Source organism: Octodon degus, unplaced genomic scaffold (genome assembly GCF_000260255.1).
Source record: "Octodon degus isolate 3935 unplaced genomic scaffold, OctDeg1.0 scaffold00084, whole genome shotgun sequence".
Lineage (NCBI taxonomy): Eukaryota > Metazoa > Chordata > Mammalia > Rodentia > Octodontidae > Octodon > Octodon degus.
In genome coordinates, this window is record NW_004524660.1 from 16,227 (window position 1) to 41,259 (window position 25,033).

The 25,033-nt window shown below is 35.7% G+C and overlaps 1 protein-coding gene and 1 pseudogene across 1 annotated transcript in view; both read right to left on the reverse strand.

Annotated features, from left to right (window-relative positions):
* LOC101587851 (coatomer subunit gamma-2) overlaps nucleotides 1-25,033 on the reverse strand; it is a 136,880-nt gene that overhangs the window by 8,996 nt on the left and 102,851 nt on the right. Inside the window, exons 10-12 of the mRNA XM_004636890.2 lie at nucleotides 20,223-20,356; nucleotides 19,635-19,702; nucleotides 17,992-18,180 (exon numbers count right to left, since the gene is read on the reverse strand). Coding sequence (XP_004636947.1) covers nucleotides 17,992-18,180; nucleotides 19,635-19,702; nucleotides 20,223-20,356 — 391 coding nt within the window. The remainder of the gene's footprint in view (nucleotides 1-17,991; nucleotides 18,181-19,634; nucleotides 19,703-20,222; nucleotides 20,357-25,033) is intronic.
* Nucleotides 7,203-15,124, reverse strand: LOC101587460 (annotated as a pseudogene).

Sequence of the window (25,033 nt, forward strand, 5' to 3'; positions counted from 1 at the left end):
AAATATTCAATTATAGAGATTTTTGGTGAAAGCTGATTGCATTTTGCATGATTATGTATTTGCTAATAAAAATAAAAAATAACATTAAAAAAAGTTTGAACAGACTGATTCTCATAAAGGAAATAGAGAAAGCTATCCATGGATCACTTGACAAGATGATTTCTATGGGAATGTTGCCCTAACTTTAAAGACCAATGTCAAGAAATAAGAAAGGTATGAGACTTTACTCTACTTGTAGCTGACAAGTTAACCAGTCACAATTTCAAGGGCTCTTGGTGCAAAACAAGACTCCTAAGCCAAAGATAAGTGGCTCTTTTTTTTTTCTCCTAGTACCAGGAATTGAACTCAGGACCTCACACTTGTCAGGCAGGTGCTGTGCTGCTCAGCTATATCCCTGGCCCCCAAGTCAAAGAAGAAAGATGGCACATTAAGCAAGAGTGATGGCACTCAGAGTATCAGCATTCTGGGGCTGGTTTATTCCAAATGCAAAGACAGCCAAATAATACCTGGATAAGCAAAGCATTGCATTACAAAGTTAGAACCATGAGACATGGAACTTGACCATGTTACCATGGCATCAAGCACCCTTTCCTGGCTGTTGTTTTGTCTTTTGAGACAGGGTATCACTGTATAATTCAGACTGGCCTTGAACTCACTATGTGGCCTGGGCTGGCCTTACAGGTATGTGCTACCATGCCCATGTACTTTTCTTGATTCTAAAGGAAAACAATAGTAGGCTAGATAATAAGCACGCTTGCTTTTTGCTCTTAGGGGAGCTAGAAGGAAGTGTGCCCTTTATGTTAGAAGGAGACACTACTATCTTAAGGCTGGAAGATAGCTTGTATTATACAGAGGGAACAAAAGGGGGAAAGTAGGAAACAAAAGGCAGTTATTGCATAATTAGTAAAATGTGCAGAACACAAACAGACCCAAGGGGAACTGAGACCAGCAGGCACCAAACTGATGTATCATACACTGTTTCAAAGAACACAAAATGAAAGAAAATGTCCATAATCTTTTAATGAAGCAACAATACCTAAACCTAATAAAGATAGTAAGTATATACAGAAAAAACTATAGACTGAAACAATTTATAAACATGTAAAAATTCTAATATATTAGCTAACAGATTCTAATGTTACATTAAGAAAGCAATACATCATGATGAAGTAGAATTTATAACAAGAATGCAAGGATGGTTTACTATTAGAAAATTTATTAATATAAATCATCTTATTAAAGAGAAAAATTATATGGTTATATCCAAAATGTTGAAAAACCTTTGATAAGGGCTGGTGAGATGGCTCAGTGGTCTAAAGCACTTACTTAGAACAAGTTTAGCAAAGCACAGGGACTGCGGTTCAATCCCCCAGCACCACATGCTGCGGTTCAATCCCCTAGCACCAGGGGGCGGGGCTGGGCTGCCCCCCCCAAATAAATAAATAAAAGTAAAAAAAAAAAAAAAACCTTTGATAAAACTGAAGCCATTCCTAACAAAAATTCTTCAAAAATGGGAATGTATGAATATCTCCATAATGTAAATAAAACCTCAGTTCTAGTGCTAGTGTATTATTAATAGGGCAACCCAATAGGTGTTTCCAGGGATGTCAGAAGCACTACATTACCTCCATTATTATTTAACACTATTCTGGAGACATTAACCAATGCAATTAAACAAGAGAGAACAATTAGAGGAACAGAAATTGAAAAATACAAACCTATTTTAAGATGACATGACAAAATAACTGAAAACCCTAAAGAATCAAAAATAAAACTTACTGAATTACTTTACTGAGTAGATAGCAAGATATAAAACTAGCATACAAAAATAACAGTATTTATATACTTGAATAATAACTACACAGAAGATATAAAGGCCTAAAAGGGGGAGGGAAATACAGGGAGGCTGGATAACAGGTAAAACAGCTACATGAAAGAAATAAACTCCCTTTCACAGTATCTGCTGTACTTTTCAGATTTTATTTAGTCTTTCAGGTTCTTATACTAGGTAGACAATATGTTTACACATGTAGGTCTGATTTATTTCACTTATGAGTATAGCCTCTAGTTGCATCCATTTACCTATAGAAACTTCACTTTATCTCTTTTATAGCTGGATAATACTCCAGTATATAAAAGTACTACATCTTTTAAAATCTCTTTCTCAGTTGATGGGCATTTAGGCTATTTCCCAGATTTAGCTATGACAAACTGTGCTGCTATAAACATGGATGCACATATACTGCTGTGGTATGATGACTTCAGTTCTTCTGGAAAAATACCTAGGAGGGAAATAGATGAGTTGAAAGGGACCTCCAATCCTAGTTTTTTGTGGAATCTTGACACTGATTTCCATAGTGGTTGTACCAGCCTATGCTCCCACCCACTGTTCAAAAGGAAGGAATAACTGGGATGAGGGAACAGAAAAAAGAAAGGAAAGGAAAAAATATATATGTATATTAACAGGATAGCTTGAATAATTGTACTGCTGATTTCTACTGGCCTTTTATTTTTTTAATTATTTTTTTAATAACATTTTCTTTTTTTTGTTTCCTTTATTTCTTTTTTTCTTATGGTCAGCTCAGCCCACCCTGGGAGCGGGGCTGGTATGGCATGTGGTGCTTTCAAACCGAAGTCCCTGCATGCTTGCCTAAGCAGGCGCGTTAGACCACTGAGCTATCTCACCAGCCCTCTACTGGCCTTTTTAAAAGGAACAGTCAATATTTAAATTTTTTCCTTCTTTTTAATTTTTTTATTACCAATTCTACATACTTGTATCTGGCAATCTGAACAATTAATTGAAAACAACAATATGTAATATAATGACCATTGTTGAATTTCTATTATTTTGTTTAGTGAAACTTACTATTGTTTCTAATGTGTTTTGGTTTTTTAAAAAACTTTTTTCTTTTCTCTCTTCAAGAGACAGACAGACAGACAGACAGAAAGAAATTCTAGTGTTCTACAGAACAGTAGGTGACTAGTGCACAATAACCCATTACATATTTTATGAAGGTGCAAACATGAAAAAATGTTAAGGAGATAGGTTAAATACCCTAACTGAGTGGTACACACTGTATGCATGTGTTTCAATTTGACACTGTATTCTATAAATATGTATAATAAATACATGCTAAACAAAAATTTATAGGAGTAACAAAAGATAAAATATTTAAGAGTAAGCATTTAGAAAACATGCAAAACATAAAAATTTGAAAGGCACAAAAATAGATCTGAACAGATGAAAAGACATTCTTGTTCTTGGTTATGACATCTCAACATGACCAAAATGGCTATTATTCACTAACTTACACATTTAATGTGATCACAATAAAAATGGCAGTGAGATTTTTCATTAAATTAGAAAACTGATACTAAAATTCATACTGAAAATAAATATGCACTAATATGAAGATAATAAAAATAAAGAGTTGTAATGGAGGGACTAACAGATACTAATATAAGTTACAAAACTCCTGTATTTAAAACAGTGTACAGCAATGCTATGGGAATAAAACCCAGCAAAACAGAAAGCCTCGACATTGACGCACATACGTACGGAAATTTTACTATGTGATAAAGAAGATATCTTACATCTCTGGGGCAAAGATAGCCTTTTGAATAAAAATTTGGGAAGCAATATGAGTAAAGGATAAGATCATATCTGTTTCTTCCACTATATGCAATAATAAAATCCAATAGATTAGGGATATCAACACAAAATATGATTGTTCTAATGGTGTTTGTAAATAGTATATCATGTCCGCATCTTGTGCAGCAATTAACCACTAGGAAGAATGTATGCAATGTATTAATTATTGAAACTGTCCTACCAATTTGATTTGAAACTCTCTCACTGCTATTTGTTTCTCAATAAAATTATGAAAAATAAATTTAAAAAAAGAAACTGAAAGAGAAAATGAGATCCAAAGTACACAATAAATATTGTGAAGGAAACACTGGGATGGGAAAAGAAAAAAATGTATATGCATGAAACAGCTAAGATAATTATAGTACTAACTTCTATTAGTCATTGAAAGGAATGGTTTGTGCTTGTATTGTTTGAGCAGTTTTGCATGTGTATATCTTGTAATCTGAGCAACTACTCTGAAGACAACAATATGCAATATAATAACCTTTGTAAATTTCCTATTAAAATAAAAAACAAAACATAAAATATGAAAACTGTAAGTGTACTACAAAAAAAATGGAGTAAGTTCCTATATAATCTGAAAGGAAAGGGTAACAACTCACAAATTAAGCACAAAAGACCAACAAATTTTACTACATAAAAATAAACTTTTACATGAAAAAACATGACAAGAAAAACCAAAATACAAATGACAAATGGAGAAGATATCCATGCATCCATAACATTTCACAGATAAAGAGCTAATATCAAATTATTTGATCAGAAGACCAAAAAAAAAAAAAAAAGAAAAAAAGAAAAAAGAAAAGAAAATCTCCTAACTTTTAGAAGCACATAAAACCTTAACTTCCCAGGTAACAGAAATTCAAACTACACTGAGATACCATTTCTCATCCAGAAGGTTGGCAAAACTTCAAGTTAAAAAACAAAACAACAACAACAACAACAACAAAAACCCACACTAGAATTCAGCATTGTGTCTAACCTATGTATTTATTTATCCTCCATATGGGTTTGAAGGAATTTATTCTGAGGATATATCTCCAGTGTTCTGGGGAAAAAACATGCACAGCTTTGTTTACAACTGTAAAAAACTGCAGTTTTCCAAACAGGAAATTAGTTCAATAAGCTCTCTACTAGGGCACCATGTAGCTATAAATAAAAATAAGGACTATCAGCTAAGTTAGAATGATTACCAATATACATTTTTAGGTTAAAGAAAGCATTGATAAAAGAAATCTATAGTACGCTATTTTTAATATACAATAAAAGACAAAGTAATAACATGTATGCATTTCTTACCTTTACATAAAAAGTGCACTAAAAAGTAAACCTGTAAGTAATAAACTTGTCTCCTTATGAAAGAGGTTAAAGAAGTGACTTGTTTTTAATGTACTTCTTTGTATAGCTGTGACTTTTGAAGGCACTATAATATTTTCTACATTAAAAATTAAATTAATCTTAAAATGGGAAAGGGAAAGATTCTAAAACTTAAAGCAACCTAAAAGAAATGAGCCTACCTGTATTATAAAAGATTTATATCTCTGCACTGGGAGGGAAAAAAAAGAAAAACAAATCCAACTATCTTAGTAGTCAACCATTATACATGTGCAAATTGAAAAAATGAATTTTGGCCAGCAGTTCTTTCCATTCTCTCTCTCTCCAAAACACCAATAATAACTGACCCTGGAATGCTATGCTTGACTACTATTTCATTTACATTTCAAGCAGTTCGATGACAACTACTGTTAATATCTTCACAGTATAGCGAAGGAACCTGAGGCAGCACAGTGGACATGCTTCACCTGAGGTCACATATTTAGTAAGTGATACAATCAGGATCTTAAACCCAAGAATTTCGATGCTACAGGTTATTCTCCTACCTTGGCCTGACATTTAAAAGGGACCTTGTAAAAAAATTAAAAACAAAGTGGAACCTGTGTATACATTTCTGTCGTATACTTAGGTATGAGCCTGGTGGGTCATGGCATTTGTTCAGTCTTAGTAAATAATGCCAGTTATCCAAACTGTCTATACTCACTGTATGAAAGTACTCATTGTATGAAAGTTTTTTTATCTTTATCATTGTTATTTCCTGGCTTTTTCATTTCAGCCTTTCAAAGTAACTACATTAATCATAATTTCAATTGTGTTTTCTTTCTTTTTTGAAGCAGACACTTTATTAACTGACCAAATCATAAAAATACCATGGTAGATACCTTAGTTCATCCTTCTAATAAGATGATCTGGTCTTCCCTATTTCCAGATTCTCCACCTTCCACAAAATGGGTGGTCTTTTTCTTCATTTCACCTCATGGAGATGATAACTTGAATGGCCACAGGAAGTTATTTGCCTCTTTGAAGCATTTTCCAACAGTATAGATCTAATGAATCAGATCCTCCATGCAGATGATGCCATATTCACCAAGAGATATAGAGCAATCAGTGAATTATCTGACAAGGCAATTTGCTTCTTATTGATTTTGCCATAGCCACGCTTGTATATTAGTTCATTCACTGACTTCAGGTTTGGGTGCCCGCATGCAATATATGGCTCCACAATTCTCAGCATGTTAACTGAGGCCTTGTCGAGCTTAATGAAGGTACCATTGAAGATTTGGCAAAGATGAGGAAGCTGCAACACCTTGTGGACCTTTGGGCTCACACCATTGATATCCCTGATCTGGATGACAAACGCCAGTTTGGGCTCTGCAGGAACAAAGAAGTTGCCAGCTTTTCTCGCCATCTAGCCATTCGGATCTCAGTTCTGTACATCTGTCTGTACGCTTTATGATACTGTCTGGCTTTTTAATAGATGAGCTTCCTCCTCACCTTGTGAACCATCTTCTGGGCAAACTTCTTTCTTAGGCGCTTTATCTTCAACTCTGCAAAATGTCTTTGCTTTTTCTTAAGGGTTTCTGGCACAGCAGACACCTTCTTTTTCTTCTTTTCTATACCCTCCATGCTTTCAGCCAGAAAAGAGGAAGTCCTAATTGTGCTTTCTTAATGTTTATAGATTTTTCATATGTTAATGGTTATTTGCATGTCTTTTATCACACAGTCTGATATTTTGTACCTTCTTTAACTTACATCTTTTTCTTTTTGACTTGGTAAGAGTACTTTCATTCTTTCAGTCTCAAACTGAGACTTTTAAAGCTAACTTGTGCATGTATTGCAAACACTTCTACTCTGTGCTTTGTTTTTACATACTATTTATGTTTGCTTTTGTTTTGTTAAATGGAAAATCTTTTTTTTTTTTTGGGCAAAAAATCTCAGATGCCATCACTTTTAATGTCGTATACATCAAATTATAACACAAGACAACTACAGCTGTAGAGATAGTGTAGTGGTTTACGCATTAGGCTCTACAGCAAAAGGTCGTAGGTTCACGTCTTGGGTCTGCCTTTATTGGGGTCGGGGAGATAGCTCAGTAGAATAAATGCTTGCCTGGCAAGCACAAGGGCCTGAGTTCAATCCCTGGTTCCGCAAACAAACAAAAAAAAAGACAACTACAACATGATGCAATCTCGTATTCATGAACAGTACACACATATCATAGTAAACCAAGCTTAAATTCCACCATCAAGTGTGGTTCCCCCATGAGCTCACTTCAGGATGGATCATTGAGAATACCTTCAAATCTGATAGTCTCATCATTAGCCCTCAAAATATCCAATGAAAGGTTGGAGCTACAAACAAATGGAAGATGCTGAACCTGCTGTACCGCTTTGAATTCCATTTGTAATTTTAGAGGAGCAAACAGACCTTGGATGTTTCTCAGTGTGGAAAAATTCATTTTATCTTAGTTGAGCTGGAAATTTTTTTCTGATAATTCAAGAGTGTGACTTGGTAACAGTTCATTTTTCACATATGGAAAACCTTTACGAAGAAGATCATGTCATTCAAAAGGACCACTTGGAGATCCAGCCCTAGCCCACGCCTGGTGAGTGTGTGGGAGAACTTCCGGGTACCCTGTGCCTGCAGGACCTGTCTGGTCCAAATCCAGGCACTCAGTGTGAGTGAGACCCTCTTCTGTGCCCTTGGGACACCCTTTACCACTCTGCAACTCTCCCCCACACCCACCGAGTGAGTGAGAACTTCTGCTGTGTTCTTGGGTCCCCAAAATCCAGCCCTAGCCCAGGCCTGGTGAGTGTGTGGGAGAGCTTCCCCTCTCCCCTACTCCCCCTTGTCCCCTTCAGACTCAGCTCAGGCCTGACATACAGGCCTGGGGTGAAACTCTGTAGCTGCAGTCCCCGCAAAGAAAGTAGGGGACAGAACCACCCAGCTAGTCCAGGAGCAAAACATCTTGCCAGAGGGGCACAACAGGTTCACTCCCAAGGGCGGCATCAGGAAGGAGCTGAGCACAGCAGCCAGACCCAAGCCAGGCACAGCAGGATAAATCCAAACTTTGTAGATTTGCACCTGATATTCAGTAGGTGCTAAGGTTATAACAGCACCAAAGCTCTACAACAAAGGTCAGAAGACAGTGCTATACAAAATGACAATGAGAAGGAGCAAAATGCAATCTCAGGCCCCAAGCCTACCCTTAAAAAGTGCAGAGGACACTAGCAGAGAGCAAATTGGGAACCACACAGCTGAAATCAATGAATCAACAGCTTCTGATATAAAGAAACAACTACAGAAAGGTATAAAGGAACTCAGATCAGAAATAAAAAAGAAATCTCTGAATTAATAGCATCTGAAGTAAAGAATCAAATGCAGAAACACATGGAGAAAACCAAATGCTCACACACAACAAGTGCAGAGGACACTAGCTCAGATGAAATACATGAATTAATAGTGTCCAAAGTAAATAAGCAACAGCAGAAAGGTATACAGGAACTCAAAGTGGAATTAATTTCTGAAATAAAAAAAGAAATCTCTGAACTATGCATCTGAAGTAAAGAATCAAATACAGAAACATATGGAGGAAACCCAACCTGAAAAAAACTCTGCAGTAAAAGAATTAATGCTTCCAAAGAAGACATTAATAAAAAAAATAGAGATTAGAAAAATAACGGATGCCTCGAATGAGCAATACAGGTAAGAAATAGATCGCATGAAACAGTCAGACATATAGAGGAACTTAAACTCTCAATCACAAGCTTGCAAAACTGTTTGAGTGAAAGTGAAGACAAGAGTTTCAGATCTTGAAGACGCTGGTGCAGCTAGTGAAAAGGTAAGAAAAGATCTCTTAAAAACAACTAGGATGCAAGAAAAAATAATTTATCACTTGCAAGACGATGCAAAGATGAACAATGTAAGACTAATAGGTATCAATGAGAAAGAAGGAGTCAATACAAATGACATTAAAAAAATATGGGCAGAAGTAATAGCAGAAAACTTCCCAAATATGAGGAAACAATCTGACATTCAGGTAACCGAAGCATACAGAAAGCCAAGTAACCTAAACCCAGTTAAAAACACACCAATGCATATGATAAGTCAAGATCCCTGAAATCCAGCAAAAGAATAATATACTGAAAGTTGCTAGAGAAAAGAAGCAGATTACATTCAAAGGAAAACCCATCAGAATTATGGCCGACTTCTCTTCACAAACCATGAAGGCAAGAAGAGCATGGAGCAGAGTACTTCAAGTCCTCTATGAAAACAAATTTCAGCCTAGACTACTATACCCTGCAAAACCCTCTTTCAAGTTTGATGGAGAAGTGAAATACTTTCATGACAAAGAAAAACTTAAGAAATTTCTTAGAATTTCTTAAAAACTAAAGATGACAAAGCCAACCCTACAAAGGCTCCTGAAAGATGTTCTAGAGAGGGAACAAAATGATCAGAACTTCACGAACAAGAACAGAAACAACCAACTAAATAGGGCAAACAAACACAGGAGAAAAAGGAGTAAACAGCAGGTAAATAACATGTCGATCGTAAGTCAATTACATCTCAATTATAACTATCAACTTAAATGCACTCAATTCACCAATTAAGAGAAATAGACTGGCACAGCAAATTAGGAAACAAAATCCAGCCATATGATGTATACAAGAAACACATTTAACTCATAAAGAAATTCATAGGCTGAAAGCCAAAGGATGGCAAAAAATATTACACGCCCCAGCACCTAAGAAAAAAGGTAGCAATCCTGATCTCAGACAGTCTCAACTTCAAACCACGAATGATCAAGCGAAATAAAGAAGTCCACTATATACTGGCTAGGGGAAAAATACAAGAGGAAGAGGTAACACTCATAAATATGTATGCACCAAACACGGGAGCACCCAAACTATATAAAGCAAATCTTAATGGACATGAAAAATCTAATGTCCAATACCACAATCTTAACAGGAGACCTTAACACTCCCTTATCCCAAAAAGATTGGTCAACCAGACAAAAAATTAGCAAAGAAGTAACAGAGAACTGAGCCAGAGCTTAAAACAAATGGGCTTAGTGGACATATACAATGATCTACCCAATGATAGCTGAATACACATTTTTCTCAGTTGCACATGGGTCATTTTCTAAATGCTAGTCCATAGGTTATGCTTAAGTATATGCAAGAAAATAGAAAGCATCCCATGTATATTATCTGACCACAGTGCAATGAAACTGGAAATAAATGACAAAAGAAACCAGAAAAATCCCCTAAATACAAGTAAAATTAAAAAACACCCTACTCAGCGACCAATGGGTCACAGATGAAATTAAACAAGAAATTCAATGATATCTACAATTCAATGAAAATTCAAACACAACTTATCAGAATTTATGGGATACACTGAAAGCAGTTCTCAGAGTGAAATTCATAGCTATGAACCCCCACATTAAGAAAACAGAATGGGAACAAATAAACACCCTAATGCTGCATTCCAACAACTAGAAAAGGAAGAGCAAACCAAACCCAGAGCCCAAAGATGGGAAGAAATCATAAAGATTAGAGCAGATATTAATTCAATTGAGATGAAGAAAACAATTCAAAGAATTACCGAATCAAAAAGGGGGTTATTTGAAAGATTAAATAAAATCGATAAGCCCAAATCGATAGCTAACCTCATCAAAAGAGGAAAGAAAAAATTCAAATATAAGCAAGAAGGAATGAAAACAGTGTAATCACCACAGACCCTGTGGAGATTCAGAAGATTATCAACAGCTACTTTGAGAATCTTTACTCTCACAGAATAGAAGTCACAGACAAAATGCACAGATTCCTAGAAAACTACAAATTACCAAAACTGAATCAACAAGATACAACCACTTTCAATAGCCCAATAACAGCCAATGAAATACGGGAAGTAATAAAAAACCTACTGACAAAGAAAAGTCCAGGTCCGGATGGATTCACAGCTGAATGTTACAAGTAATTTACAAAAGATACAGTCCCTATACTCCTCAAACTCTTTAATGAAATTGAAAAGGAAGCAATCCTCCCAAAATCATTCCTGGATGCAAGTATTATACTAATAACAAAATCAGGGAAGACGCAACTAAGAAAGAGAACTACAGGTCAATCTTCCATATGAACATAGATGCAAAAATCCTCAAGAGAATCCTAGCAAATAGAATACAGCAAATCATCATGAAGATCATATACCACGACCAGGCTGGATTCATCCCAGGGATGCAAGGTTGGTTCAATATTCGAAAAATCTATAAATGTAATACACTATATCAATAGAGCGAAAACTAAAAACCACATGATCATCTCCGTTGATGCAGAAAAGGCTTTTGATGAAGGCCAACACTCATTCATGTTCAAAGTCCTACAGAAAATTGGAATAGATGGCCTCTATTTCAATCTGATAAAAGCCATTTATGAAAACCCAACGGCTAACATAATTCTAAATGCTGAAAAACTGAAATCCTTACTCTTAGATGTGGTACAAGACAAGGATGTCCTCTATCACCACTCCTATTCAATATAGTTCTGGAATAATTAGCTAGACCCATTAGACAAGAGGAAAAATTAAAGGAGTAAGAAGAGGTAAAGAAGAAGTTAAATTATCATTATTTGCAGATGACATGATACTTTACTTGGCAGACCCAAAATACTCCACCAAGAAGCTACTAGAATTAATACACAAATTCAGTAGCATAGCAGGATACAAAGTCAATACCCAAAAGTCAATGGCATTTCTCTACACAGACAACAAACACACTGAGAGGGAAATTGGAGAAACAATACCTTTTACAATAGCACCAAGGAAAATGAAATACCTTGGAATTCATCTAACTAAAGAAGTTAAAGATCTTTACAAGGAAAATTATAGTACTCTGAAAAAAAGAGATCGTAGAGGATTTCAGAAAAGGGAGAGATATTCCCTGCTCCTGTATAGGAAGAACTAACATTGTGAAGATGGCCATACTCCTGAAATTGTTGTACAGATTTAATACAATCCCTAACAAAGTACCACCAACATACATTACAGACCTAGAAAAATTGTTCCTAAAATTTATTTGGAACCAGAAAAGACCTACAGTAGCAAAGGCAATCCTGGCCAACATAGACAAGGAAGGAGGCATTACAATTCCTGACCTGAAATTATACTACAAGGCTATTGTGATAAAATCAGCATGGTACTGGCAATGAAATAGATCTGAGGATCAGTGGAATAGATTAGAAGACGCTGAAACCTCTATGAACACACTCACCCACCTTTTCTTTGACAAAGGGGCCAAACATACTTGCTGGAAAAAAAGACAGCCTCTTTAACAAATGGTGCCGGAAAAACTGGCTCTCTACATGCCAAAAACTAAAACTTGACCCAGGTCTATCAACATGCACTAAACTAAAGTCAAAATGGATTAAAGATATAAACATTAAAACAGAAACATTAAATCTTCCAGAAGAGAAAGTAGGAGGAACTCTCGAAGATATAGGGGTAGGCAAAGAGTTCATGAGCAAAAATCAAATCGTATGGGAAACACTTGAAAGAATTAACAACTGAGACCTCCTCTTATTGAGAAGTTTTTTCACGTCAAAAGAAATTACCAACAAAGTGAAAAGATAACCCACAAATTTGGAAAAAATTTTGACAAATAAGTACTCAGACAAAGGTCTGCTCTCTAGAATTTATAAAGAACTAAAAAACACTAGGGGCCAAAATTTAAAGACCCAGTCCGGAAATGGGCATCTGAGATGAATACACACTTCTCAGAGGAAGAAATTAAAGAAGCAAATAGATATATGAAAAAATATTCCAGATCACTAGCCATCCGTGAAATGCAAATTAAAACAACTGAGAAACCATCTTACCCCATAAAGAATGTCTATCATAAAGAAATCAACAAACAACAAATGTTGGAGAGGCTATAGGGAAAAGGAACGCTTCCCCACTGCTGGTGGGAATGTAGACTGGTGCAACCGTTATGGAAATCAGTGTGGAGACTCCTTAGAAAACTTGGACTGGAAATTCCATTTAAATCAGCTATTCCCGGGAGCTGGTGAGATGGCTCAGTGGTCTAAAGCACCTACTTGGAACAAGCTTAGCAAAGCACAGGGACCGCGGTTCAATCCCCAGCACCACATGCCAGCCAGCCCCGCCCCCTGGTGGGCTGAGCTGGCCACACACACACACATAAATAAAATTAAAAAAAAAAAAAATCAGCTATTCCCCTACTGGGAATTTTCCTAGAGGATCTGAAAACATCATATCATAGAGATATATGTGTGCCTATGTTTATAGCAGCACAATTTGTGACAGCCAAATCTTGGAAACAACTAAGATGCCCATCACCCGAGGAATGGATGAAAAAGATGTGGCATTTTTATACCATGGAGTATTACTCAGCTATAAAGAATGATAAACTCAAAGCTTTTATATTGAAGTGGATGCCACTTTAAGATACACCCATAAATGAAATAAACCAGACACACATGTGTAAATATTGTATAGTTTCCCTAGTATAAGAACTCAAATAAAGAAATAGAAATAGAAAGGTATAACACAACTAAAAGGAAAGCAAGAACTTGAGGAGTAGACAATGAAGAGAGAGCAAGAAGAAGAGCTAGGAAACATGACAGAGGCAAGCTACACAGTTAAATGTACAAGATGGGTAAGGTAATGATCTTGAGAATCTTCAGAAGATTTTCAAATCTAGCAGTTAATTGGTGGGATTCTCACCCTGAGTAAGTATATATACTGACACCTGTGAACTAAGCAACTGCACCTAAGATGGCAATTTGTAATAGTCGGTTCATGCTTAGAATTCCTGTCATTCTGGTCTTCTGAATACGTGCTGCTTGTCATGACATGCCAGGTGCTGCCATGCTGTCTGTCGGGCAGATGACTGTTTAAAAAGGCGGTGGTGAATGCAGGTAGGAGACAGGAAAAGGAGTGCTGTGGGACTGTCCTGCTACATGCTGTATATGGTAGAATCTGGACTTATGTGTAAACATATATAATTCTTTATTTCTATTTTTTAAATATATTTTAACATTTAAAATTTAACACATCAATACCTGATGAAAAATACCTGTTCCATGTTATGCCTAAGATGTTTGATATTCAGACAGATAGTGAGGTTAAGCTCAACAGCCTAGGTTGTACAGTAATAACAATAAGCTTCTCTTCTGGAAGGTCAACAATGTAAGTTTGCAGATAAAAATTAGAGAAAAAGGAGGGCTACACGGAAAGCCAACTTTTTGGCCCTAGACTTCCAAGGTCAATTAAGTCTCAGAACATATGAGAACCTGTACTGTAATATCATGTAACTCAGTTGTGTTCCAAATTTTCTGATCAAGGAGATTATGGGGCCACAGAGGAAAGTGATTGATGATGCAGAGTGTGCTTAAGGAGAGTCACCTGGAGAGAAAACATTCTCTCAGACTTTCACAGAGAGAAAACTGGCCAAGCAATGGCCGTGACTCATCCACATGGCTGACACTGACAAAGGATCTACAAACTGAGGTACAGGGTCTCAGGATAAATCCTAAGGGGATCTGACTGACCTTATCTGATCCAAAAGGTACAACTCTTGTTACACAGGTCTTGCTTTATCTTGGTCTTAACCATCCAGTAGAAAAGTATAAAAATGAAGGAGAAGAAGTAAAGCCATGTTGTTATGTTGAGCTGTAGAGGATTCAGTCCAACAACTTCTGACATTGCCAGTCAAGCAGAAGACCGAATACTATTGTGGACTACTGGAGTATAATGGAATATTTTGCTGAGTTAACACACCTACAATATTTAAATGATGGAACTAAAGAAAAAAGGGATACAGATGAATGACCATTTTGTATCTGTGTATTCAAAATGGTTAGGATAGATATATAGCTACATTCTCTTAATTCAATGAATAAAAAAAAAATTCAATGAATAGAGGGATTTGTTCTAACCACTAGGAAGAGAGTACGCAATGTGTGAATTGAAACTGTCGTATCAATTTGATTTGAAACTGTTTCATTGCTATTTGTTTCTCAATAAAATTATGGAAAAAAAAGGGGGGGGCCCACTCGCTGAAAGTTCAGTAACTGGAATATTGTCCTTTATCTGAGATCCAAGTCCTGTGGCATTCATCTTCAGTCCACTGTGTGAATGGCCGCGGAGTCCGGTTACCATCAGCCAGAGCGGCTGCTCACTTCCTTTCCTCGAAATTCTTTAATCATATCTAATTTATCAAAATTTCCTTTGTATCACATTTTATTTTATTTATTTTTTACGGAACTGGGGATTGAACTCAGGCCCTTGCGCTTGCCAGGGAAGCGCTTATTCCACTGAGCCATCTCCCTGGCCCCTGTATCACATTTTAAAACTATTTGTGTTAGACCAGGGCCATGAAAATGTTCTAAGTTTTCTTCCAAAATGTTTATTGTTTTGCTTTGTATGTTTAAGACAAACTTGGAATTGACTTCAATACAGAGTTTAGGATTTGCTTTTTTCCAACTAAGGAGCTTTCATAATATTTTAATAACATTTTTATCTTAACCAACACAATAACTATCTGAATGTAAAGATGTGAAACAAGAGCCCAAAGTCTTAAGTAGACCTTATAAGAAAGGATACAAACATCAAAGTGTCAGGTAGCAGATACAGAAATAGAATTGATGCATTTAAAACTCATTAACTTACTATGTGACTATGTGACTTTAATAGGTAAGCCAGCCAGTCACCTTTCAATGCTGTATTTTCCATCATTGACAAAATAGTAATATGAATAACAGTATTACCTATGAATATGAAGATTTACATTGGTACAGTTTAATTCTATTTTTTATTTACATTGGTAAGTTTTGAACAATACAATGTTTGATATAACTCAAACTTTAGGATGTATTCCTGACTCCGCAAGCTTGCATCCCAACAGTATCTACTTTACCTTATTTCTTTTTAGAAGGGACTAAAAATTGGGAGAACATCTTTGTCTTGTTGTTGTTTTGTTTTGTATTTTAAGGAAGAGTCTATGGGGTGTTCATGGTCTCACCACTATCAGTCTTGTAGTGATCCACCTGTTTACAGCCTCCCAAGAGCTGGGATTGCAGGCACATGCCTACACGCCCAGTCTCAACTGACATCTCAGTGTGCCCCAGGGGGTGGGGCTGACACAGCAGGCCCAGAGATTGAACCCCTGGCCCCTGTGCCTGCTTGCAGGTGCTTTAATCTGCTGAGCTATTTCGCCGGCCCAGGGAAAACGTTTTTGAAATGGTTTTTAAAAATTCTTATGAATTTTTTATATTACTTACAAATATACATTTAACCATTATAAAAAGAAACGTCTCTACACTCGACATACAGCTTTTAAAAAGAGGGTCCTCAATATTTGAAATCTCTGTCACTCCCTCATCTTGGTCATCTCATGCTTTCTTCTCAGATGACTGATTACTCTCCCGAATATCTTTACTATGTTTTTCAGTACTCATATGAATGTTGTACAAAATCTGCACTTTGGTTAACATGATGTTTATAAAACTGAACTTACATCACTGAAATCATCTTATGGTTCCATAAACAGAACTATAGGTTTCTTTTCTTTTCCTGTTTCACCTGCTCTTCCTCTTGTTTCTTGACCCTCCATGTAGTCTCAGATCGATCTCCAGTTCTACTAAATACTGATGGATTACTCCACATCCTCATTAACAATACTTTGGTATATACACATTTTAAATTTCTAAAATTAAAGCCAGTAAACTACAGTCCAAACTTGCATGCATTCCACTTTTGAGTGCTAAGATGTTTTTGAAATTTTAAAAAACGTTATAAAGAAAAAAAAGAAGCACCCACGAGAAAATGGAGGGGCCCAGAAAGCCTAAAAAAAAAATTTAGTGTCTTTTAAAGTTTGCCAATTCCTATTTTAAAACATTATCCTTGCCAAGCCTACATTTCCCATAATCCCAGTTTATTTTATGAACAGCTGCAAGGCAACTTTCAAAAAATGAACTAAGTACAGAGTAATAAGGCCAATTATACCAGATGGCAAAGGAGAATACAACAATAAAAACCTATTTTCATTTTTGAACTAAAAGTATTATTTTTTGATTATTTCTAACACACATGCTACTCCTATTCAATACTGCCATAGAAGTACTAGCTAATTTAATAAGGCAAGAAAAGAGAAAAAGAAAGGCATTTGGATTGGAAACAAAGCAGCAAAGCTGTCTAGTGGCAGAAGAAACAATTTTTTATATAGATAATATCAAGAAAAGTATGTAACAATAATTAGAACCAGTAAGACAATTCAGCAAGGTAACAGGATCTCATGTTAGTAGAAAAGCTTAAAAACAGATTTGTATACATGATGAACAAACAAGTACTTAGTTGTGCACTTTCCAGACAAAGATGCGAAAACACTCTGAAGGAGAAAGGAAACCTTTTCAACAAATTTTATTGGAAAAACTAGTTATCAACATAGAAAAACACTAAACTTATCACACAAACATTAATTCAAGATGCATCATAGACCAAAATGTAAAAGCTAAACCCACAAAGCATTTAGAATAAAACATGAGAGAAGATCTTTATGACTTGGATGTGGATAAAAATGATTTAGATAGAACATAGCACTAACTATAAAAGAAAAAAAAAGGATAAATTAAGGCTTTCTAAAAATTAAATTTTTTTCTCCTCAAAAGATACCATTAAAATAAGAAATAGGCAAGCCTTAGGAAGAAAACATGATCAAGTTTAAAGTCTTAACCTTGGGACCAGCAAGACAGCTCAGTAGACTAAGTGCCTACTTAGGCAAGCACAGGGACCAGGGTTTGAACCCTGGTACCACATGCTGTGCCAGCCATCCCCAGGCACACTGGACCAGGCACCGAGACCCAGCATGGTGGCACACACCTGTAATCCCAGCACTGGGGAGGCTGAAAAGAGGAGGATCACTATGAGTCCAAGCTGCGTAGTGATACCCTGTATCAAATACATAAATGGAAAAAAAAAGGTCTTACCTTGAACTCATCTGAAATTTCAGACACAAAAGAAGCGATCTGCTTCATAAGTCTGTCTACACTGCTCTCACTTCCTGTTTTGAGCAGTGTAGTAATGGCTAGGGTAGCAATACTTCTGTTTGAGTCTGTGATTAAGTTTTCTAAGTCCAGATTGCAGGCAGTAACAGCAGAAGGGTGCTTCATTGCCACCTTGTGGAAGGGCAAGAAAACAAAAAAGCTTTACTGTTGAAGACCAAAATTTAAATTTTAACTACATGGCCATCCAAAGGGTACAGGTATGTTAAATGTAGCTGTTAATTAATAAGGTATATCAGTTCATAAATTATTAATTACCACAATATAGTGTAACCTTCGTAACAATATCATAGTCTGTTTTTTATTATATACCTGGATGTTCTTACAGCACAAATACATTTACCACATGTTAGGATCTTCAAGACAGGACCTACCATGGTAAACACTGTTCAACGAACACTACCAGTAGCAGTCAGAAAAATACTTCTGTAGTTAATAGGCTTTTCTGTGTATGTATGTGTGCTAGGCACGCAGGCTAGGCAAGTGCTCCAGTTCCAAGCTGTGCTCTAGCTCTCCTCCTGTAATCACACAAAATAGGATGGCCCTGGCCACAGATAACACCGCAATTCTTTTTTTTTTTTTTTCAAAGTTTTATTGATAAACAGATAGCAATGAGACAGTTTCAAATCAAATCGGAAGTACAGTTTCAACAAATAATACACTGCATATATTCTTCTTAGTGGTTAACTGCTGTACAAATGCTTTGCTTGATCTTTAGTAAGATGAAACCGGGAATTGAACTCAGGCCCTGTGCTTGCCAGGGAAGTACTTATTCCACTGAGCCATCTCCCTGGCCCAACACCGCAATTCTTAAGCTTTCCCATTGGTGCTGATGGTATCCTGCCTCACCTCATCTTACACTGATAAAGAATTCCTAACCTATGGCCTGAAAGCATGGCAAACCCCTGAAAAGCACTGTGAAACATGGCCCATGCTAATGCAAAACTCAGTCTTCATTTATCTACTTAGCAAGGATAGTCATAGGATTTGTGCAGAAATATCAGCATGTCTTTGTGGTGGGGTGCTGCTCCAGGCCCCTGGAACTGATTAGTACCAGAAGAAAAAGCACCATGTTGCCTTTCCAAAATTCACAAAAACCTGAATTCTGAGATACATCTGGCTCTTCCTAATATTACAGATGAGGGATTGATATCTACACTATCTAATAAGATACTCATTAATTACATATAGCTATGAGCACAGGACATGTGATTAGAATGGCTAAGAAACTAAATTTTTTACTTAATTTTAATTAAATGCCACTTATGAATGCCTACTATATCAAACAGTGCAGCCCTTGAACATAAAGTGCTTAGAAGTCGGAAATGAAGTTATAACTTTCTGTGAAGTATTAAGTTAAAATGACCATAAGCAAGCCCACAAATACAAATGTGTTACATGTGTGAAGCGACAAATCATATAATAACCTTAAAGAGAAAGCCAAATGCTCCACATTTAATGTTTTATCAAAACTGGCATCAAAACTGTCTCATTGCTATTTGTTTATAAATAAAATTATGGGAAAAAAAAACTGGCATCAAAATCTACAGTGAGCAAAGAGAGCTTACCTTGTTCAAGGTCCGCACAGCTGCGTATCTCAAGGCTGGCTTAGGAGAGCTACAGAAAAGTTGAAGAACTGAAAAAAACAAAACCACTATAAATATTGTTCTTTTAATCATAGATCATCATACACCATCCAGCTGAAAATAAAATACACAATGAATCATACTCAAAATATGTATAAAGAAATTAGATCACAGCATCAAAAATTTACATGAAAAGTATGTCAGCAAAAAGAGAACATACTTTCTGTTCAGCTATAAAAACTGCATAATAATAGAATTTACTCTTTTTCCTAAGGATTAGTATACTCATTGATATTTGCATATAAATGATAGAACTATTGACAGCTATAATACTGGATTTCCTAAACATTAAGGAAAACTAAAGACATTAAAGTTATCTGTCTTCTAAGTAAAATTCTTTCAAAAGTTTTATACAGGAAAATAGAAACTTCGCAAAAGAAAAAGAACAACTGAAATTTTCTGCATGTATGCTATCAGAACACACAGGCTACGTATAAAGAGTTAAGTTTTAAAATTTATTCTTAGTTTTGCAGGCCAAAACAGAACCCAGTTATCAGATATTCAACTAACCTGAGACTGCAGGGGCCAACTCTCTCGCAGTACAATTAGGAAGATGGATAATAGCAGACGCAGCTTCATAAATAACCATTTCATGTTTATTTCGCAAGCAGCTTTCAATGAAATCAAAGAGGGGGCTTTCATGGCTGTCAATACATGCATATGTGATTACTTAGATATCAAACAGACAATATGCATAGTAGTTAAAAGCACAGATAGACCAAGATGCACTTTTGGCACACTAGGTAAAGGATCACTAAAAATTCCCTTCCCCTAAAATTAATGACAAAAAGATTGTCAAAACCAAATTTTTCTCAATTCTAGGAATGAATCAAAACTTGTAACAATTCTAAAAGTATTTATTCATGAAAAAACACTTCTTGGTAAAAACAGTGAGTTTCTGGGTGTTTAATTTGCCCTACTTCCGATTTCCTTTCCCTTCTTCCCAGTCTCACTGCAGTCTTAAAAGCCAGCAGCCTCAGAACCACTGCGGCTCTGAAAGCCAGCCACCTAGCAATGTTGACTTAATAGCAGAAAGGTAATTTTTTAAAAAAGGTAATTTACACACCTGGCTAATACAAAGGATGAAAATGACAGTCATATTTTTGGCAAAAAATTATCATAAAGGATCACTCATACATGGGAAAAAAAAATCAACTGAATTTCTATCTTAAAAAGAAAAAGAAAAAGAAATTAAACCTGAAAAAGCCCAGATGTTGTACTTACTAGGCAAAAACTTTAAATCAGCTAATACAAATATATTCAAAGAAGTAAAGCACATCATGTCTAAATAGTTAAAGGAAAGGATCACAAGTTCAAGTCTGGCCTACATGTCTAAGCAACTCTGCAAGACACTGGCTCAAAAAATAAAATATAAAGAACAAAGGGGGCAGGGCTGCGGATATATCCCAGTGTAAAGGCCCTGGATCCAATCCTTAGCACTGGTGGGGAGAGAGGAGACAAGAAGTATAAAATGTCTTACTAAAGAGAGACTACTGATAATGTGGTATGAATGATTTTTGTTGTTGTTGTTGGTACTGAGGATCAAACTCAGGACCTTGTGCTTGCCAGGCAGGTGCTTAGGCCACTAAGCTATTGCTCCAGCCCCTGAATGATTTTTTTTTTTTTTTTTTTTTTTTTAAGAAACCAAATAAAAATTTCAGATTTGGAAAGTACAATGACAAGGAGGAGACTCAATAGTAGATTTGCATTAGCAGATGAAAGAACCATTAAACTGGGAGAGAGGTTAACTGATAAACCAGCCATAGAAAATTAAAAAAGGGAAGAAAGCAAACAGAGAATTGAAGACTGTGCAGCATGAAAAAAAGAAAAAAAAAAAAAAAAGAAAAAGATACCAACTGTGTATAATAGGAATCCTAGAAGGAAAGGATGGAGACAAAGGGCAAAAGGAATAATTGGCAAAACTCTGGCTGAAGACCTCCCAAACTTGATAAAGACCATTAATCTATATACTGAAGAGGCAACAATTTTCAAGTGTGAACCACACATAAATATGCCATAGTCAAAATGGTGAATAGGAATAAAAATCTGGCCAGCAGCAAGATAAAACAACACATCACACTGTATAGTAGAAAATCACTATAATCAATGACTGACTTCACACTGAAGTCACATTATTTCATTACTGAAATAATGGAAGATTAAAAGTAAAATCCCATATTCCAAATGCTGAAATAAAAAGCTTTTGTTTCCTCAGCACTGGAATTGAGCCTTGCTCTTGCTAAGCCAGCATTCCAGGTGAGATAGGTCTCTAGGTCTGTCTTGTCTGTCTGTCTTCTTTTCTGGTGTGGGTAGGGTCTGAGTACAGTGCTCAGACTGGGATTCCATTAGCAAGCCTCCTATCTCAGTCTTCAGAGTTGATGAGATTAAAGCAGGCACCAACTGGCCTTGTGAGACAAGAATTCCACATTTTGGCAAAACTGTCCTCCAAAATGAACACGAACAAATACGTCCCCAGATAAACAAAGAGTGAAAATTTGCTATTTAGAGATTTGCTTTACATAAAATACTTCACATAAAATAGCATTTTAGACTGAAAGATTTGACTTCAGTGGCATAAATAATCAGAGCACCAGAAATTATATATATTTGTGAGTTGATAAAGATTCTAGAAATACTTTTTTCCTCATTCTTTCTTATTTTAAATACTTACACTTCAGAAAATATTCAATAATTATAACACTATTAGTAGATTCAAAACATTATACAACAATACATGACAATAACAGCAAACAGAAGGAAGAAGAAAATGGAACCAAACTGGAACAAAGGTTCAATATTTTAATGGGATTAAGTTAGTATAAATATGAAATAAACTGGCAAAATAAAGTCCCTATAGCATGGGGTTGGGGATATACATAGCTCAGTGCCACAGTGTCTGCCTGGCAAGTGCAAGTCCTGAGTTAGATTTCTGGTATCAAAAATAATCAAATTAATTAATTAATTAAAATCTGTATAGCAACACCTAAAAGGAAAAGTTAAACACTGATAAGGTGATACGTTAAAAATATCTAGCTAATATAAAAGAAAGCAATCAAAGAAGAGAGAAACAACAACAAAAACAAGATTTATAGAGAATAAACAGCAAAATGGAAGCATAAGTCCAATAAAACCATAATTATAATGTTTTAAACATGCAACCAAAGGACAGAGTTTGTCAGGTAATTAATTAAGAGCAAGCAAAAGATCGAACTGTCTATACGATTTATTTACACTTGAGATTCAAAGTCATAAGTAGGATGAAAGTAAAAAGATGGAGAAAGATATGCCATACAGACATTGAATATAAGAAATCAAGAATGGTTATACAGGGGCTGGCCAGATAGCTCAGCAGACTAAAGCGCCTACTTAGGCAGAGCACAGCGGCCAGGGTTTGCTCCCTGGTGTGCCCTGCCAGCCCCGCTCCTAGGGAGCACTGAGACGGCGATTGAGACTGGGCATGAGAAAGGACAGAAATTATCTAACTCAGGGCATAAAGAAGAGTCATCACTACTGATCATAAAGAAAGCAAAAAGACTGTAAGAAAATATGACCAAATAACTATATGCCAACAAATTAGCTAACTTAGATAAAGTAAATCTGTAGGAGTATCAAAGTACTAAAACAGATTTAAGAAGAAATAGCCTAAATAACTTCTACTTAATTATTTAAAATCATTCCTCAAAGAAAAGCACAGATACAGAATAGCTTCATCATTTAATACTATAAATATTTAAATGAATAGTCAGCTTTCACAAACTCAGGAAAAGCGAGGAGGAAACACAGTCAATTCATTGATGTCAGTCTGACAAAAGTTCACAAGACAGCCATAGAACACTGTTACTTTTAATGTATACACAAGCATCTAATAAAATATCAGCAAACTTACTCCTGTAATGTATAAAAAGAATTATACATCATAATGAAGTGGTATTAATCACAGGAATACTAAGGAGGTTTAAAATCAGAAAATAAATTCATGTTACATAACAAATTAATAATACAAAGGATGAAAACCACATACTCATCTTAACAGGCAGAAAAAGCAAATGACAAAATCTACCACTTGCTCATTATTAAAACGAACACATAACTTCCCAAAAACTAGGGGTGGAGGACATATTCTCAACTGATGAGAAACATCTTCGGAAAGCCTGCAGCTAACACCAGGCTTGACACTTTCCTTCGAAGAATAACAAGGCAAGAATGTCTGCTTTCATCACTTCTACACAATACTGTACTAAATGTATGGAAAGGAGCAGCTAATGCTTTGCTTTTTTGTCTTTGTTTTTAATCTTTCTCTCTTAATTTCTCATATATTTTTTTCTTCTTTTTTCCAATTCTGCATGAATATATCTTGGTAATCTGAACAACTAAGTTGAAGACAACATTGCAATATAACAAATAATGTCAAATTTCTATTACTTTATTTAGTGAAATTCTGTATTATTTCTAATTTTTTAAATTATTATTCTGTATTCTCTTTAAAAAAATACTGCACTAAAGTCTAGAGCCACTGAAATCAGGCACAAAATAATTAAAGACACCCAGTTTGAAAAGAAAAGAAGTAAAAACTGCGCACAGATGTCATGATCCTGCACACAGGAAAGCCTAATGAAAACACCAACCCCGTATGCACTCATAGAACTAATGGAGCACAGCTGTATTTTATGTTATATGATAACATGCAAAAATCAACTGAGTTCTACATTGACAACAGAAAATACAAAACAAAATTAATAGAAGCTGCATTCACAACAGCATAAGAATAAAATTAATAAAACAAACATAAGCCTTTTATACTGAAAACTATACAATGCTTCTGAGAACTATGTGAAGAAATAATCTTTGTGGCGGAACCAGGGATTTAACTCAGGCCCTTGTGCTTGCCAGGGAAGCGCTTATTCCACTGAGCCATCTCCCTGGCCCCAAGAAATAATCTTTGTCCATGGACTGGAAGGCTTTCTTATCACCAAAGTGGTGATTTTCCCACATTAATTTATTTTAAATAGATCTATTCCATTCAGTGCAGTTCTTAGCAAAATGGAAGCAGGATTTTGTTGTAGAAATTCAAAATGGATCCTAAAAATGGATATGCAAAGGACCTACAGTAGTCAAAATGATTTTGAAAAACTTCTGTTTTCCAATTTCAAACCTACTATATAAAGATATAATCAAGATAAGTTATATTGGCATAATAAAGAAATTTGTAACAAATGAACAGAACTGGGTATTCCACTGCAGTCACAGTTATCTGACTTTCAAAACAAATGCCAAGACAATTAAAACAGAAAGGACAGTTTGGTTGTTTTTTTTTTTTTTTT